At 37.4% G+C, this 18,797-nt stretch overlaps 2 protein-coding genes across 3 annotated transcripts in view; one reads left to right on the top strand and one right to left on the bottom strand.

The window, feature by feature from the left end:
- LOC140167889 (solute carrier family 2, facilitated glucose transporter member 3-like) overlaps window positions 1-8,999 on the top strand; it is a 100,398-nt gene extending 91,399 nt beyond the window's left edge. The window contains exons 13-14 of the mRNA XM_072191176.1: window positions 8,317-8,389; window positions 8,887-8,999. Of these exons, the coding sequence (XP_072047277.1) occupies window positions 8,317-8,355 (39 nt within the window). The 3' untranslated portion in view covers window positions 8,356-8,389; window positions 8,887-8,999. The remainder of the gene's footprint in view (window positions 1-8,316; window positions 8,390-8,886) is intronic.
- The window catches only part of LOC140167888 (solute carrier family 2, facilitated glucose transporter member 5-like), a 64,211-nt gene continuing 45,916 nt past the window's right edge, over window positions 503-18,797 (bottom strand). For both annotated transcript variants that reach the window (XM_072191175.1, XM_072191174.1), the window contains 7 exons: window positions 16,952-17,111; window positions 15,781-15,977; window positions 14,004-14,114; window positions 8,881-8,982; window positions 7,793-7,868; window positions 5,511-5,638; window positions 503-4,815 (listed from right to left, as the gene is read on the bottom strand). In XM_072191175.1, coding sequence (XP_072047276.1) covers window positions 4,636-4,815; window positions 5,511-5,638; window positions 7,793-7,868; window positions 8,881-8,982; window positions 14,004-14,114; window positions 15,781-15,977; window positions 16,952-17,111 — 954 coding nt within the window. In that variant the 3' untranslated portion in view covers window positions 503-4,635. The remainder of the gene's footprint in view (window positions 4,816-5,510; window positions 5,639-7,792; window positions 7,869-8,880; window positions 8,983-14,003; window positions 14,115-15,780; window positions 15,978-16,951; window positions 17,112-18,797) is intronic.

Genomic DNA, 18,797 nt, shown 5'->3' with positions numbered 1-18,797 from the left:
CCCTGGGGTTAGAATATTGGGCTTTTGTTTTGCATTGGATATAAATCTGCATATAAATTTCATGAGGTTTTATGTTAAAAATAGCAAATGTTTGCCAGTCATTTTTATTAACCAGAGTTGAAAGATTTGCTACAAATGTTGCAGAAATACTGATGTTGCATGGATGTTTCTCCCAAATATGTATTTTAAAAAAAGGGAGTCATTGATCAACAAATGATATGGAAGACCATTAATTAATTATTCTTGCTGCTGATTAGGTGACAGTGACTGCATACATGGGATGTTTCCTAACTGCATACATGGGATGTTTCCTAACTTCCCTCAATAAAAAAAAAATGAATACATGTATAATAAACTTAAGTTGCAAGAATGAATTTTAAAAGCCAGCCTATCAACATAAAGTCATAAGTTTTGAGTTATTTTCACAAAATGTCAAGAACAATATTAAGAACCACTGAATCAATACTAGGCTTGTTTGCACTTATTACAATGCATTTTTTCATGCTGATTTCAAATGTGGTCATGATTATGTACAATTCTGACATTGTCTGAAGCCGACACCCACGGGGAGAGGGTTAACTCCCCAAAATAAATTGAAGTGCTCCTTCTGCTGTCAAATCCATACAATCCCTATGGAAGACATGACTTAATCTTCCACACATGGAGTGTGAATTTCAAATGGGATTAATTGAATGAGTGACTCCATTTCATATCTACACCCCCTGTGTGGGAGATTAAGGTCATGTCTTCCATAGGGGATGTATGGTGTTTAAATATACAATGGAGCTGAAGTGATCAGAATAAGAAGTTGACAAAATCTTGTTTAAAAAGCTACAGCTTTGTATCGCCCTAAATGTATCATAAGATCATTGCACTTTACAAAAGAGCCACTGACCACATTGGCCCAAGGAACATCCCCTGGGGCACACCGACGGCCATAAAACAATTTGGTATCATTTAGTGCTGCAGCTCTACATAAGCACAGTACATTCAGCAGCACAATCAGCTTACATGTAGATTAACCCACAATGGCCCAAGGAACATCCCCTGGGGCACACCAGTGGCCATATCAACAACTTGATATGAATCAGGTATTCAGCTTTATACAGGCAACAAAATAACTGCAGTACCCTATTGAGCTTACATCTAGATTAGCCATCACACCCAGTCCATTTTGATTGATCACTTCACATGATTGACCCTGTAATGCAAGCAGCAGAACAGATGAAATCTCAAGCTTACAAGAAAATGAAATATTTACATAACAAAAAATACAGCATTGCTTAATTATACATAAAGTGTGAGTTTCACTTCAATGTTACGATATATTCAATATTTGTGACATCAAACAGTATTTGATGATTTCAGACGCAAAATACAATATGCGCCGTCTGTGGCCATTTATTTTATCATATATACTCAAAGTATTAACCCCCTGAGCACTACCTGCCAATCTAACATTGTCACTGATTGGTCAATTACATGATATTTTCATTTTTTCACCAATCAGAACATTATTTTGGAGTTTTGCAAATAATTCACCCTATTTTTTTGCATGATGAAACTAATCTAACAATGTTGCTGACTGGTCCAATTGATAATGAAAACTTTTTGACCAATAGGCAGGTAGTTCTCATGGGGTTAATCTTCATGCCATGAATTATTATATTGCATAAATTAATTTTAACTTTGGCTAATTTCAGGGGTTCTACTCACAGCAGCTGAAGGGAGTATCCCATGATGCTTTGCTGTACCATAATAGAACTGAACGTGCCATAGAAAATGTGCATGTACACAAAAACACTTCAACTTTCAATTACTTGCTTAAAATCAGGGGAGCTTAGGGTTTTGTTTGAAAAAATAACACCCCTAGAGTATTGTGAATCTATCAATAGCTTTCAGTATTTAAGCGGTTCTTGTTTATATTTTGTATACATTTACTATGGAGCATGGAGATACACTGCAATGCATGATGGCATACTCCTTTCAGCTGCTGTGGGTTCTAATTTACATGGATATAATAAACATACAAGATCAAACTCAAATATTTAAACTTGGCACAATCATAAAGTGTAGATTACATGAAATCCACCATCTTCCAGCTTCATAATTCATATTTTCAATATTTTAGTATATTACAAAATATATTTTGGTATTGATATTTTCATTAGTTTGACTATATTAGGCCTAAAAAATTGTTTGATTGGTGCAACATACAAAATAGGGTAGGTAGGTAGGTTTGCATTTGAAGGCCTTGGAACTTTTTTTTATTCTTGTTTTGAAATTTATTTATTTAAAAAAGAAAAAAAGTCTAGGGTCAGGCCTACTGTTAGGATTGGTCGGGTTACGTCAATCAAACAAGGCCTTACTGTGGCACTTCATTTCTACATAAAAAAAGTAATTTATAGTCAAATGCAGCAAACCTTTGACGAGCGCGACTACCGTGATGTTGCAAATTCGGAGCTAACAACGCGTACGGCGCACAGTTCATTCATAAATTTCCTCTCAGCAACAGCAGATTGCCTCAGCAGCCAGTCAGAGACAAGTGCATCCAACGCAGTAAATACGCGATGTATACGCGCTTGTCAAAGGTTTACTGCATTTGATTATAACAATACTGTGTAGATGATGTGGCACCTCGATATATTGTACTTTGCTATGCTTTATCTAGTTGAAATGCATACACCCCCTCCACGGAAAATATAACCTTAATCTTCCACACGGAGTATAACTTTCAAATGTGGTTACATGAATGGGTGACTCCATTTGAAATCTACATCCCTTGTGTTGGAGATTAGGGTCATGCCATCCATAAGGGGTGTATGGATTTCAACTGTAATAGCCCAATTGGAAGGCAAATTATCTTACCCCTCTCTTGCAAACAGGTGAAAACATTTGGAATTTTCTTTTAAATCGGACAATTTTTAATGAAAACTCATGATTTTGCATTGTAAAAAGAACAAATTGAATGTATCACGATAAACTTTGAAACTCATGATTTGCGGATAGGGAGGGGCTAATTTGCTACAGACTATCGGCAGATTGCTGGAGCAAACAGCATAATTAAATACTTAAAGTATGCATATTTTGTGAAATGAATTGCTCTGCCTTTTGCCTCCCAAGGAACAATAGAGAGCACCACTAATATAAACAAGTGCTATATACCAAGATTAAAGGTAATTCATTTTAATATGCACTCAAGAAGGGCTATTCCTATCATGTGGTTTTACACGAAATTAGGGTTAGCTTAAAATGAAGGATCAACCCCAAATAACTTGGCAATCATATATATTACAAAAGTGTGCACATTGGTAGCACCAGGAATTCTTTTGGGGCTATATGGGGAGGGGGAATTTCAATATATTCTAAGGGGGAGGAATTTGGGGAATACCCCATGGTGCCAACACTGCATGACTAGGTATTCAATCTTCATAATTGACATTATGCATAATATAACTGCATACAAGATATATATAGATATTATAGTTATACATGGCACACACACGTAACAACTTTGGCAGTGCATCTTCAATATAATTATTTCACATTGTACTCCCGTCAGGGTTAAAATGTTCTGTTGTCATCACTTTGTGTCATAATTGTAATTTTCTAAACCATTTGTGCACAGGTAACCATGGTTTTGTTTTGACAAATTCTGGGAACAAATTCAGCTGCGAATGGTTTTTTTTTTTTGGTTTTGGCAAAATTTTGTTTATTCTGAAAGAGGGACAAATATCAAACTAAGCTACTTAAGAAACAAAAATCCAGCATTTGTCGCAACAAACAATGTGTTACTATATGTGATGCTATCAAGCCAAATCATTCGGAACTCAGAAATATTAAATTTTCAGTTTTTTATAGGATAGTAAAGCATTTACGTAGCTGGATTTTGCAGAAAACTCCATGGAAATTGAACAACCAGTACCAAAGATATGAGCAATTAAAACGTTTCCAAAACAACAGCAAACAAAGAAAATATTTCCTTTGGCTATATTTCCCATCAAAAATAATCCAAGTACCACACTCCCAGAGTGTCGCTACCCAAATGGTGTAGTGCATTGGTCACAGGTACACTATAATCTTTTACAAGGTCCTTTTTAAGTTTGGCCCTTGCCTTGTACGATGTCAAGTGTGTTACACCCTGGACGATTAGCAGTAGTCTAAATAATCAGACCCAGAACAAAATATTAATTTCTGACATGATCGTGTTAGGTTAGCAGTATGTTTAATTAGGAAATCTGCAAAACATAAGGGACGGATTGTAGGTATTTAATTTACTAGCCCATACATTCATTAACTTAATTAATTTTGGGCCGATTGTGACCTGCATCATGTTACACAAAAGTTGGCAACCGCAAGGTAAACTACATCAAGTTGCCAGAATAACCATAATGCTCTGCGTGCTAGCCTTACGCTTCAATATAAAAAGTCCAAATGTCCGAGATATTTTCTCAAAATATCAAGAGCTATCTCAAGAACCACTGAACCAATAGTAGGCTTGTTTGTACTCATTCTAATGCATTTTTCATGCTGATTCCAAATATGGTCATGAAAATATACAATTATGAAATGTTTGAATTGTTACATTTGAAACTTGTCGTCTGCAGTCGACACCCATGTGGAGAGAGTTAAGAGTTAAACCTTTTGTTTATCTTCCATCTCATATCCCGAATTGCTTCTTGATTTGCCACGGAATAAATCTACCACTTCATCAAATGTTTTGCCTTTTGTCTCCGGGACGAAGAAGAAGATGAAGACAGAGGTTATTAAACAGAACACCATGAATACTAGGAAAGTGTAGGCCTCGATGCTTTCCTGAAAGAGAAAAAATGAAAAGTACGGCTTGTAAATAAGGTACAACTGTAGAAAACATTTAAATTTTCCTAAGAATGACTGTTGTCAGGCTGCAGCAGTCATTTTGATGTGTTTTCCTCAATATTTTCATAGCCGAGTTGTAAAGGGATTCGAGTCTCTGAAGTTCCGAATTACAATAACAAAGCATTGTGACAATTTATCGATCCGACAGTAGGAAGTTTATTCACTCAAGTGCTCTTCCGCCCAGTTGGGCGATTTGTATGCTAAATGCAGGGTAAAACTACTCAAATATCTGGTCTTGCAGGGGCTTTTTACGAGTTGCTAAAATTAAGCTACTTGAGTCATTCACCGTGACCTGGCAGTCCAAAAACCTTGGCACTGAAAAGCTTTGGTAAACACTGATTTTGGATGGGAGGGAGGGAGGGAGGGAGTCAAACTTGGAATTACAAACTGACGTAACATTTTAATGTAGGCCTTCATCATCTGTTTCCTAACAGTATGTAGATATGGTGGCATATAGGTTGGAGAAGTCACACCTCTTGGTGACAGTGTCTTGATGCTTCTGACTCTTCCTGGCTAACCCAGTGGGTTTATTTTACTTCTGTTTCCTTATGTATGTATTGTGTAATTTTACTTTGCTTTTTGATGTATTTTAGCCGAATTTGTAAAATAAATAATATTGCATAGTTACTTACTTGTATAAACGAAAATGTGATTCCAACTACAAAATTACAAAACCAGTTTGTCTGTACAGAGATACTCATAGCCGCTGGTCTAGGAGCTTGGGCCCACAACTCGGGGACGATCACAAATGGTACAGGTCCTGGGGAAAATAAAATGAGCAAAACAATATGTATTACACCTACATGAACTATCAAAAATTCAATGTGTTCAAAATCCAGCCACTCGTCATTTCTTTGACACCTTGCATGAATCGGATAACTGCTATTGTTGCTTGAAAGGATTCATTCGCTGGCTATTAAAATGCTCGTATTATCCACAAGTTGCTGCTCTTAACTATGTTTATATGCCATGGCTTCGGATTATCATAATGAAATAAGTTGCCCATGCCTGGTCTAGATCTATATATTATCATCAATAAAGTTTTGAGTATTTGTACAGTATTGCTTAAAATTGCACTTTTATTCAGATTTTGCATTTGATGTTTGATGTTGCACGACTTTGGCTTTTTTAGCTGTATAACTGTCCAACTAGGTTTACGGTCAGTAAAGTATTTAGAAACAAGAACCAGTGGCGTAACTCCTATGGGCTCTGGGGGGCCGCGCCCCCGGGCACCCGGGCTAGGCCTGGATACACATGCATTTCGACACGATAATACTTTGTTATAGGAACGGTGGACACCTTTACCTACCATGGAGAGAATTAATCTTCATTTGGGTGCCCCCCTCAACAAAAAATTTTCGCGCGCTTCGCGCGCAGTGCACCTTAACTTGTCATTTGAAAGACCAAAATTCAACATGATTATACCAAATTAGTGGTATTTAAGCCTGACATTTCAAGCGCATACCAGCTGCTCAATTGTTTTAGGAAGAAGGGGTATTTTGTACTCTTGCTCACGGCGCCACAACCTCTAGCTACGTCCTGCAGCTAGTGATAAATCTTGAAAAGTAAAGCCATTGGAGAATGAAAACATTTTTTGTTAACATGAAGTTCATTGAAAGATGAAATTAATTTGATCGGAAACACTTTTTTTTAAAAAGTTATTCGGTAGGTATATGGGATATGGCTTTCAATCAACGGCATAGCAAGCTTTCTTGGTGGGGGGGGGGGGGTAATATTTGAGGGCAAAAACGAAAGCAATTTTGCGTTTGCATAATTTTCACCCGGTATTTTCAGAGGGAATTATACATATACCGGTTTTCTTAGAGAGAGTATGTACATTTAAGTCTTTGATCTTCCCAAAAAGGCTTTATTGAGACAATGTGCGGGCGTAGCGAGCAAAATGTTTGTATTTTACGCTATTTGGGCCCATGATCTGGGTGGAAAGGGCTTATAATAGGGACATTGTGCGCTATTTTGGCCCATGATCGGGATGAATTTTGGTGGAGAACGGGCTTCTTGTCAGGGGCGTAACCAGACCTGACCTTCCGGGGGGGGCAAGATTGAAAAATTTCCCAATTTTTGACCAAAAGTTGTATTATTTATGTGCGCATCGCGAACGGCTTGCCGCGAAGTGATAAACGGGTGGGGTCCAGGGGCAAAGCCCCGGCGGGGGTTAAGGGGTGGAGCCCCTTGAAGCTCATGGTTTTTGGCATATTAGAAGCTAAAAATCCAGTGTTCAGAGTACAAAATTTCACAATGAATGTAGTATAGATCTTCTTCCTCTTTCTTTCCCTTTTCTCTTCTCCCTTCCCTTTTTCTTCCCTCTTTTTCTTTTCTTCTTTCCCTTTCTCTTCTTCCTCTTTTCCCCCTTTTTCTCTTCTCCTTCCCTTTTTCTTCCCTCTTTTATCTCCTTCCCTCTTGTCCCTTTTCTTTTCCTTTGCGTTCCCGATTTTCTCCTTCAATTTTTGTCGGAAGAGCACTTTTCTCTTTCATTTTTTTGTCCGGGTGGGGGGGCTTTGCACCATGCACACCATTGGTTAGGGGCACCCGATCTACTTTCGCCCCCGGGCACCCTGAACCAAAGTTACGCCACTGACAAGAACACAAAATGGGCACAAAATAGGCTATTCCAGTTGAAATCCATACATCCACACATAAGACATGACTTAATAATCTTCCACACAGGGAGTATATATTTCAAACAGGTGCCTGAATGGTTGACTTCATTTGAAATCTACACCCCCTGTGTGGGAGATTAAGGGCATGTCTTCCAAATTATACATAAATAAAGCCCAGTCATGTCACAGAATGACTGATTCCTCGGATATCTAGAGGAAAAACTGTCACAAACATTAAATTTGCCTGTCAGTCAACATCAACATTGACCAACAGGGGGGCGCCATTCTATCCTTACCTGGTCCAATGGCAAATGCAATAATGTAGAGGAAAATGAAAGCCATACTAAGCCACTTCAACCAGTCAACAGTTTCCTGATCAATAGAAATAATAATATTGAATAAATGTGTGCACCAAATTTCAATTTTTAGATGCATTCTCACCCAGGATTCTCATATATGGTATTATTTTTGTCATATAAGGATATTAACCCCATGGGCGCTTTTTACAGAGCCACTGATTGGTTAATTACATGATATAATCATCTGAGTATCCAATCAAAATAGAGCTCTTAGCATTCTAAGCTTAATCCCCCCAGGCCTACTGACTATTCTTACTATATCTCTGATTGGTTCAATACATTATATAGCCCTGTTTGTAACCAATCATAGTTCTTAGAGGCTAATACTTTTGCTGGTATTGCCTATTTGTGTTGATGCATTCATTGGAGTACAAACTTGCATAACAGAATGTAGTATGGCAGTGTCCCCTTGTGTGTATTTAAATAAAAACTACTTTTCTTTTTCTATTTGTCTTTTTCAGAGCCCTCTAATGGGAGAAGAGAGAAGTGACAGCAGCTAATGGGCTGATCAGAAGAGAATACTATGATGTGCAGGTAAGGAGCAAGAGGACACAAGGCTCAGGGGACATTTGCCCCCTCCCCCAAATATTTTCTTGCACAAGTAAAAGCCCAAAATTACGAAAATGTCCACTTTTTGCATCAATTGTTGGCCAAAAGTATATAAGTATACATATTTAGAATGGCAAAGACTTGATAAATTCATGTGCGAGGTCAAATTTGGACCAAAATGCTCATATTTGGAGAAATATTTGTTAATATTTAAAAACTAGATAAAAATATCTAGGAATGTTTTTTTTATTTATTTTTAATTTTGACCAAATATTTGAAATTTGGGGGAAATCAGAGGAGGAAAAAAATGCCTCACAGACGAATTCATCAAGTCTTTGCCATTCTAATATTGCATACTTTGTATATTCTTTAGACCAACAATTTAGCAGTTATGGGGCCCAAAAGTTTCCATAATTCCAGGGTTAAGACCACCCTTAAATTCTTCGTGTTAATTAGCTTATTCTTTTCTGTCTTACCTGTAGGGTTAATGTTACGGTGAGACATCCATGGAACACGGCCATGAGGAAGAAGGGGAGCAGCAACAGAAAACGACGTCCAGCTCGCTCAATGACCGCCACCTGCGTGTGAATAGTATAGGAGAAAGTTGGTTATACTAACATTGGTATGAGGGCACGTCATCAACTGCTAGCCTGAAAGACTAGTGCTGGTATGATATAATTTTTATTTTTACATGTTAGTGACCATTCCTTTTAAGGGAATTTTTATTTTAGTACCTTATCAATTAACTTCGGTGGCTGGGTGGCAAGAAATTATGCGGATGTGTCTTCATAGATATTTACATGGATTAGGCACATCTTTTTTTAGAAAGGATGGCATATTGTCTAGACATCAAGATGGAGTTGTATGTCTGTATTTCAAAGCAAGTGTACTGTTTGTGTACACCAGTGGCGTACATTACTTTTTGAGATTGGGGATCATGATGGGATTGGAAAAAATGTCTTGAATAGTGAATCCAGCACCTTTTGGTAAGAGTAAGTTGGTACAAATGCACCCCTACATATTGCAGCTGAAATAATGGTGCCAAAGTGGAACATATATGTGTGAAGAGTCATTTTTGTGTGTGCAAATTTTATGCTAGAATGGTCAAATATAATGTTAATTTGGTCAGAAACCCACATACAGGTGTCAACACTGGGGGTATGGTTGTATGCATGGATCATCAAACTTCTCAAAATATTGTTTGGGTTTTATTTTCGCCCATCCCCTGGGGATTAACAATTATGGTGTACTCATAGATGGGGTGAACCATTCTTACTATCTTATAACACATGACTACATGTATAGGTATAGGTCCAAAAAGTGTGTTTGTTTAATTACATCAGTGGTTCTCAATAATACTAACTTGCAGGCTCAAAGGGCCAAAAATCATTTGAAAGATATATGCCTAAGGGCTGGGGTATAGACGTTTGCACAGTATTTTGGTGGGACATGAGATCGATCTAGCACGTACGAAGAATGTCCTAATGGTATCAAATAATTCCCATTATTTGATATTTGCAATATAATACACATATTATGGCAAATGATTAAAAATTGATATTTAACAGTCCTCGAAGTAAACTTTATAACGAATGATATGTAGGCCTACTTAAGAGATGAAAAGCCGGTGATCAATTGTAAATTGTGACCTTTCGTATTGAAGATATGGATTTATTTCCCCAAAACACCAAAAGTCTCTTGGGGACAAAATGTATATCTTCATACACTTTAAGTACATATCATTAGATTTATCAAGTTAACTATGAGGACTGTTAAATATCAAAAGTTTTAAAAAATATCAAATTATTTGATATAAAGCACGTGCCTCGTATTCAGAATGCAATTCGATAGATCTGGTACATACTGATGATATTTCAGTTTCAGTTGTACCCGTACCCATGAGTACGGGTACAGGTCCCGGACCATGAGTACGGGTACAGGTCCCGGACCATGAGTACGGGTACGGGTTGCAGGTCATGAATACGGGTCCCGGGTCAGGAGTCAAAACAGGGCATGAGTATGGGTCCGAAGCCATGGGTACGGGTACAGAAATTGGGACTCGAGTACAGGTACAAGTCGACCAGGTCAAGGATGAAAAAGTTTCTCTCTAGGGAAAGATTAAATCTATAGTAGGAATTCTAATTGAATGAACGCAGCTTTCAATGGTGTGACTTTTTTTTGCGTACACTGCGCGATGTATGCCAGCGTGTGCGACTGTGCGTGAGTAACGTGGAAGTGAATCCAACCATGCCAACGCAATCGTGAGTGGTTAGCATTGTATCCAAGGTCGTGCGTTTGCGTTATAGTTTGAAATACATGATATACGATTGCTGTTAGATCGAGTAGCTGTTGAAAGCTGCGTTCATTCAATTGGAATTCCTACTATAATGAGGAAGATTCAGAATATCTACCTCGAGCTCAAAAGACAGCAGCTGCCGTGTGTGTTAGAAACATTTAAGTAGCTTAATTTTGGCAACTAGTCAATGGAAGTTTGTGTAGATGAGTTACAGAAAGAAAAGAAGTTGTTCCAGTATACATGTATATAAAATGTGTTGTGTAGGATTTAATTTGTTATTACATCGCTGGTCAAAAAAACAAGTTTGATAAGGCCAAGAAAAAAAGAAAGTATGTCTCAGACACCCGCGCGCATTGCTATGTGAAATCCCAATTTAGAGCTCAGCCCTACGCGTTGGCCGTAATTTTATTTTTTTTGCCATGTTCATTTTTTTCAGTATCGTATAGCGATGGTTGGTTCTTGTACGTATTTTGCCATGATTGTAAAAGAGACAAACAAAACTATTCATTGTGTATATATATTACTATGTTTCTGTATTTGAATATCAAAAAGTACATAAATATTGTGCCTTGACTGTAAAAAAAATAAATAAATAAAAGGTCGCATATCGCATAGCTCATATTCTTTAAAAAAAAACGCATAGCACTTAGCTTTTTTACCAAATGTGTCCGAGACATAATTTCTTTTTTATTTTGCCTAATATAGTGCCAAATCTGATTTGATGTAACTGTGAACACACAGGTCTTGAGACTGGCGGGACTAATTAAGTAATCATTTATTTGGTATATATTATAGGTAACATTGGACTTAATAATATTGGACTAAATTTGTGTTAGCTATAACATAAATCATATTAAACAGTATTATCGTGTTTGTAAATGAAAATATTTTCATGGACTCGGTATATTTATAGAAAGTGCTAATAATAAATACAATAAAATATTGTATATTAATTTAGGAAAACACCATTGTACAGACTGTGTGTACTTATTCAGATATGTGTATTTGATCCGGGGGTACTCAGTACAAATGACCATACGGGGGCGTGCATAAACATGGGTAGCATTTTCAGCCTTCTGGTATATCAATGACCCCTTTTTCAAAGCCTATTTTATATGAATGGGTCCTTTTTCAAAATTTTCTCAATTTTTTCTGAAAACAGCCCAATTTTTCCTTAATCTAGCCAAAATTTCCCCAAAATTTGTAAAAACTAAGACAATTTTGGGTAAATTCGGCCGAAAATTTTGACTTTTGGTATATCAATGGGTCCAAATTTCTTGAAAAATTGGTATATTTATGGGTCTACAAAATCTCAGCGGCACGTCCCTACCAAAACCAAACTTGAGTACCCCCGCGTTTGATCCATATAGAAGCCATTATACAACAGCAAAAGAAGTATGGTGCCGGTTATGTTCACCCCTGTATACCTTAAACAAAGATATGTTATAATTAGCTGCCAATATCCGCATCAGTTAGCTCAGATCATGGAGGTAGTAGAGAAGGAGAAAGCTCGCACGCATTCTATTGTACAATCATAATTGCCGCCCTTTGAGGTTTCCAGATCAACGTTTTGATTATTTAACACGATTATCACTTATGATCTTTTGTGTTGTATACATGCATGGTCGCACACTTATGTGTGCTATAAATATGATGAAACAGCATAAGTCATGAAAATAATGCACATTATGCTTTATATCTCTTTCATTGGCTAGTTAAAAAGAGGGCTCAGGACACGGTTTATTTTGAAAGCTTGGGGGAGGAACAATTATTAAAGTTTTGGTAAACAAATAAAATCGGAACAAACCCGGGCATTCAAATTTACAAGGAAGAGGCAAATTCAAGAGTTGCACATTGCTCCATCATTCCATATTGATTTGTACACAAAAGCAAGTACACAAAACCATTTGTTTTATTCTCAACCAATTTCAAGAAATGAGGTCTTAACATCAGCTAATCAAGGGTACAGCCGTACAGGTCCCGGGGGGGGGGGCACTCCAACTTTGGAGGTGACGTGTATGTAGGGCTGTTAAGACCCCCTTATTCAGCATCGCTGGCACCCAAAGACCCCATATTTTTTTACAAACACATGCTCTGTCACCCAAAGACCCCCTATTTTTCCATTCTGTCACCCAAAGACCCTTACAGTTTCAATTTGAACAGCAACTTCCATTTATCACTGATTTTGTTACTTATTTTGACAAAACAAAGAAATTTGAAGCCATTTAGAACAAGAAATTCGATTTTCGAGGTCTCCGTGGCGCTGTTTCGGCTCTCACCCAAAGATTATATTTTAAAAAAAGGTCATGTTCTCACCCAATGACCCCATATTTTTACATTTTGCTCTCACCTAATGCCCCTTAGTGCGAAAGTGCCAGCCCTACACCTATATCCATTTCATATTGAAGTGACCCCCCCTCCCCGGGTACGGTACAGGTATTGGCTGCTGGTTGTAATTTTGACATATTTGTCTTTGTTTAGGGTATACAGGGGTGAACATAACTGATACCTTAATTCTTTGGGTGTTACGAGATGAGATGACTGCAATAATATTTAAACAAAGGTTAGCGACTGGACTGTCAATGCACTGTAAACGTTCGCCTAATGGATTTATTTACTTTTTGAAGACCTACATGTAACTAAGCCAAAAAAAGCATTTTGAAAAAATTGTCCCATACTTCCTTTCCAGAAATTTTCTACATACCCCCAAAGATGACATCGTGAATCCCATCATGAAATGTCAAAAAACATCCCATTTCCCGTCCAGATGTACATCGGAATGTAAAAAAATGGGAATTCCCATGGCTTTTTGGTGTAAATGCATATAAAAATCCCAATTCCCAAATGTACACCCTAAAACACTGTTATGTTATGAGTGCTTGGGAAATCAAATATAATTTTGCGAAATCACTCATGGGAAATCCCCCATTTTCTCTTTAAATTTAACTTTGTCATCTTTGGGGAGGGGGGTTGTGGAAAATTTCTGGAATAGTTATAGCATAACAATACAATACAATCAAGCATTTATATCGTGCCCTCCAAGGACCACATAGCTTCCCCCCCCCAATACCCTTCAACCACCCCTGGAAGTACACCATACCAAATTAAAATCTTACCGAGACTAGAGTCATGATGACGTTGATCGCACTAGTTTCTACTGTAGTATACCCCCCCGCCGGAGGCTTTATACTATACCAAATTAAGAGCTTACCGAGACTACAGTCATGATGACGTTGATTGCACCAGTTCCTACTGTAGCATAACCCCCTGGAGGCTTTATACTATACCAAATTAAAAGCTTACCGAGACTACAGTCATGATGACGTTGATTGCACCAGTTCCTACTGTAGCATAAGCAACTTGATCTGGTGTCATACCAGCTAATCTATAGATACTATCCAAGTAGAAAAATATCTGTACAAAGAGAAAACACACATATTTGTTGAGTCGTTTATGAATGTATGTCTGAGAGAATGTAGGTGAAGCCTCCTCAACACTATGGGGCAGGGGATTTTTCAAAGGGGGTAAAGGCAGTGGCGTGCGCAAAGGGGGGGGAGGTCATTTGGAGGAAATCAGTCATTTCCCCCGAAATGACTGATTTCGCCCGCACCTTTACTCCTAATCAGACTCCATTCAGGGGAACCGAACAACCTGGCCCCCCACTTTCAATGTGCTGCGCACGCCACTGGGTAAAGGCAACTTTTATGGGGGATAATATTTGACATGCGGCAGGGGAGGGGGTGTAATGGGCAAGGGCCACTGGCCAGGGGGCCCAATAGCACACAGGGCCAAAAAGGAATTTACTTAATTTACCCCATCCATAAGAAGCATTGGTTATTATAAACATCTCTATATGTGACCGTACACGACGAATGAGCCGTAAATGTCAGTCCTAAATTGTATTCTGAGTTACAGTGTAAAATGTGCATGAAGGTCGTATTCATAGGTGCGACATGTATCTCATTTTGTTGAAGAGGATAAGCTTCTACCTATTTCTATAGAATTCTTAAATAGCTCTGGTCTTTGTTTGCTTTGGCTAAATCCTGTTTAAGTTGTGGGTTACAAAGCATTGTATTTTGTCTAGGTATGTATAATCAACAATTAACAATGAGAGGACAATCCTGAACCTTGTTGACTTGGGGATGATTTAAATGACCGCCGTCCGCCAATTATGACTGTTTGATATTTTTTACCAGCAATGTGGAAAAAGAGACACATGTAGAACCGAAAAAAGGTACCATTTTGTTGAAGGAGCAAAGTTCAACAAACCATAACCCCGCTTCTGAATATCATTTGAATTTTTAAAGCTTATGATATATATTTTCTAAACACGAAATAAAACTTAATTGACCAGGGGCCGAATTTACGGCTCAATCGTGGTGCACGGTCACATATTACATGCATGTCAATCATGAAATAAATCTTCATCACAGTTAATACTTTGAGCATTTTCTTGGAACATTTTCACTCCTGTTTGCAGATAATAATTATGCCACTTTTATGATATTTCAGGGTTTTGAGGGTTTTTGTAACTCATGCGCATGCGTCAATGAAGTCCAGGGTCATAGGCAGGATTTGAAGGTTAGGGAGTGTAAATTCAAAAAACTGGGTGTGTAAATTGTAAGATTTGAGTACAAAGTATAGACCCTGTGGGCAAAAATTGGATGTGTACTTACAAATGTGGGTGTGTAAAACATTCCCTACACGGCTGGCTGTCTAAGCCCTTGATGAAGTTCCAACTTACGCTCATACATTCGTAAATTCATACAAGTTTGACCCCAGTCTCGCATTACGCAACGTGTAACTAGCCTAGTGCTGCACCCAACTGCGTTCATGCAATTCTATATCAATCAATATACAAGGTAGTCTGTGTTACAGACCGTGTACCTATATTATCCATAGGGAGAGAAACTACTGGGAACCACACACTCTCGGAAACCATGACTCGTCGCGGGCCGCTCATCCCCCCTTGATCGCGAGTCCGATACTATTGCGAGTCAGTCTTTGACAAAGACTATATACACGATGTGTCTAATTTTTTTGCGGCTATAAGCCAAACAAACTGTAGTGCTATACTCACAGCATTAATACCAGACAATTGTTGTCCAGCATGTAGCATCATACAGATTATAAGTGGCATCTTCCAGTCAGGATTCTTCAGTGTAATGACTTCCCAGACTCCAATCTTTTCCAGTTTTTCATGCTCAGCTGCTTCATCCTTCATCTCTTGGATCTCATCCTCGATATCTTCACCTGCGCCGCGAAGTCTCTCTAGAGCTGTAACAAAACATTAAAGTGTTCAATTCTAGACTTGGGCAATACCAATAACAGCCCAGGGGGGTACTTAGTACAAATGACCATACGGGGACATGCCGCTAATATGGGTAGCATTTTCGGCCTTTTGGTATATCAATGACCCCTATTTCTAAACCAATTTTGGTATATGAATGGGTCCTTTTTTCAAATTTTTTTCAATTTTCTTTTAGAAAAATAGCCGTTTGCCTCAATCTAGCCAAAATTTCGAAATTTTCAAAAAACAATTGCGAAAATTTGTAAAAACTAAGAAAATTTGGATTAAATATAGTCGAAAAATTTGACTTTTGGTATATCAATAGCTATCAATGGGTCCAAATTTCTTGAAAAATTGGTATATTTATGGGTCCACTTTCAAATTCTCAGCGGCACATACCTACCAAAATAAACTTGAGTACCCCCCGGGGACCAACAGCTATCACACTAATATACACATCTATTTTTAACATAGATTTTCGTGTCTATATCAAATTATTCTGCTTTTTGTGGTAACTTTTATTCTATATGCAAAGTCTCTCTAGAGCTGCAAGTTTTTATAGAAGAAATGTTAGGATGATCATGTGGTGCGAATCATGCGATCAAGCAAAATCAGTCGGAACTCGGAAATATTAAATTTTCAGTTTCTTATCGGATAGTAAAAAGCATTTACAAATCTGGATTTTGCAGAAAATCCTGTTGAAATTGAACATCCAGTTCCAAAGATATGAGCAATTAAAGAGTTTCCAAAACAACAGGAAACAAAAGGAAATATGTCATTTGTTTGGCTATATCTCAAAATCAATATTTCCGAGTTTTTGGATTTCTGATTTTGGTTGATCGCATAATGTTCAATTCTAGACCTGGGCAATACCAACATCTATATCACACTAATTTTAACTTAGATTTTCGTTTATATATCAAATTATTCATCTTTTTCTGAAACCACAATGATTACATACCTTCTCTAGCTTTTTCTGGTTTATTCTTGTTGATGAGAAACCACCTGGGACTCTCTGGACAAAATGGCATTGTAACCAAATTGAAGACGCTGAAAACACCTGTCAATGCAAGCACTATGGGCCACTGATCATCGTTTGGTAAAGCAAACAAACCAAGCACCTGAAGTGAAAATAAAAAAGATGAGAATTAACTGTCAGTGGGCCAACACCTGATCGTGAGGAACCATGTGTGACTATTAGAAAGCAAGAAACCAAATAAATATGAGCCAAAACCCCTCCCTACCCAGAGTGTTTTAGCATCGCAAATGTGGAGACAGCTTCAACTGCCTTCCATTTTTTTTATACTTTTTTATGTTAATGGCTGCACATAGCAGCTAGTTGAGAGGGCCTACAAAACAAGAAGTCACATGTACCATGCCTGGTTGGGGATCCCCACGACATTCATTCACCTATTGGGCCATCTAAATTTAACTGTTCGTGTCAAAGCTCTTAAGGGGTGGGGTATGAACGTTTGGACAGTATTTATTGTGGGACATTAGAGCACATATCAGACATATCGAATTGCATTCTGAATCGAAGAATGTCCTTCTGATATCAAATAATTTTGATTTTTTGAAATTAGCATGTAATACACATTTTATGGCAAATGATTAAAATTGATATTTTTGATATTTAACAGTACTCAAGTAAACTTTATAAATCTGATGATTTATACTTAAAGTGTATGTAAGTGGGGTGAAAAGTAAATCGATCAATTGAAAATTTTGACCTTCAGTTATTGAAGATATGGATTTTTTCCCAAAACACACACAAAAAAAAATAGGTCTTTTTGGGAAAAAATCCATATCTTCAATATGAAAGGTCAAAATTTTCAATTGATCGTCGGCTTTTCCTCCCAGCTACATACACTTTAAGAATTTGTCATTAGATTTATAAAATTTATTTCGAGGACTGTTATATAACCAAAATGTGAAAAATATCAAATTTTAATAATTTGTCATAAAATGTGTACTATATCGTGAATTTCAAAAAATGAAAATTATTTGATATCAGAAAGACATTCTTCGTATTCAGAATGTAATTTGATATGTCTGATGTGCTCTCATGTCCCACAAAAAATACTGTCGAAACGCTCAATCCAGATCCCTTAAAGTTAAAACCTAATGCGTTTTTGAGAGTTTTTTAATGTTTGTTATCTGTGGGATGAGCTTTTTGACAAGAATAGACCACCTTTTCATCTCTCAAGGAGGTTTCACTGTGTTCAAGATGAAGAATTTTATGGGAATTACGATTTAGGCTATTTTGACATCTGGCGATGTCAGATGTGAGATTTTAGCGTAGTGGATCTGAAAAAAAAACCAGCGGAAAAAAATTAATAACACGCAAAAAAAGAGCGATTTGACCAATGCGCGCGGGGGCTTTGAGACGAACTATTACTGTTCATACATAACTTCATCTGTTAGCTTATTCTATGAATTTGGCAAAGCCTGTTTAGATCAGACATGTTCATGATGTTATTGAAGAGGGAATTACATATATTTACATTGTTTCCTTGGGAAATAATTATGCTAAAGGCAGCACAAAATAACTACCTCTTACAAATAGCCAAAGTTTATGGACTTGGTGGTAAGCTTGGGTACTCAAGTTTGGTTTTCGTAGGGGTGTGCCACAGATTTTGAAAGTGGAACCATTAATATACCAATATTCCAAGAAATTTGCACCCATCAATATACCAAAAGTCAAAATTTAACCCAAATTGTCTTAGTTTTTACAAATTTCCCCCAAAATTTTGGCTAGATTAAGCAAAATTAGGCTATTTTCCGAAAAAAATGAGAAAGAAAAAAGG

Source organism: Amphiura filiformis, chromosome 13, assembly GCF_039555335.1.
Source record: "Amphiura filiformis chromosome 13, Afil_fr2py, whole genome shotgun sequence".
NCBI classification, from domain to species: domain Eukaryota; kingdom Metazoa; phylum Echinodermata; class Ophiuroidea; order Amphilepidida; family Amphiuridae; genus Amphiura; species Amphiura filiformis.
The sequence above is the reverse complement of the archived record's forward strand: the minus strand, read 5'-3'. Positions and strand labels throughout refer to the sequence as shown.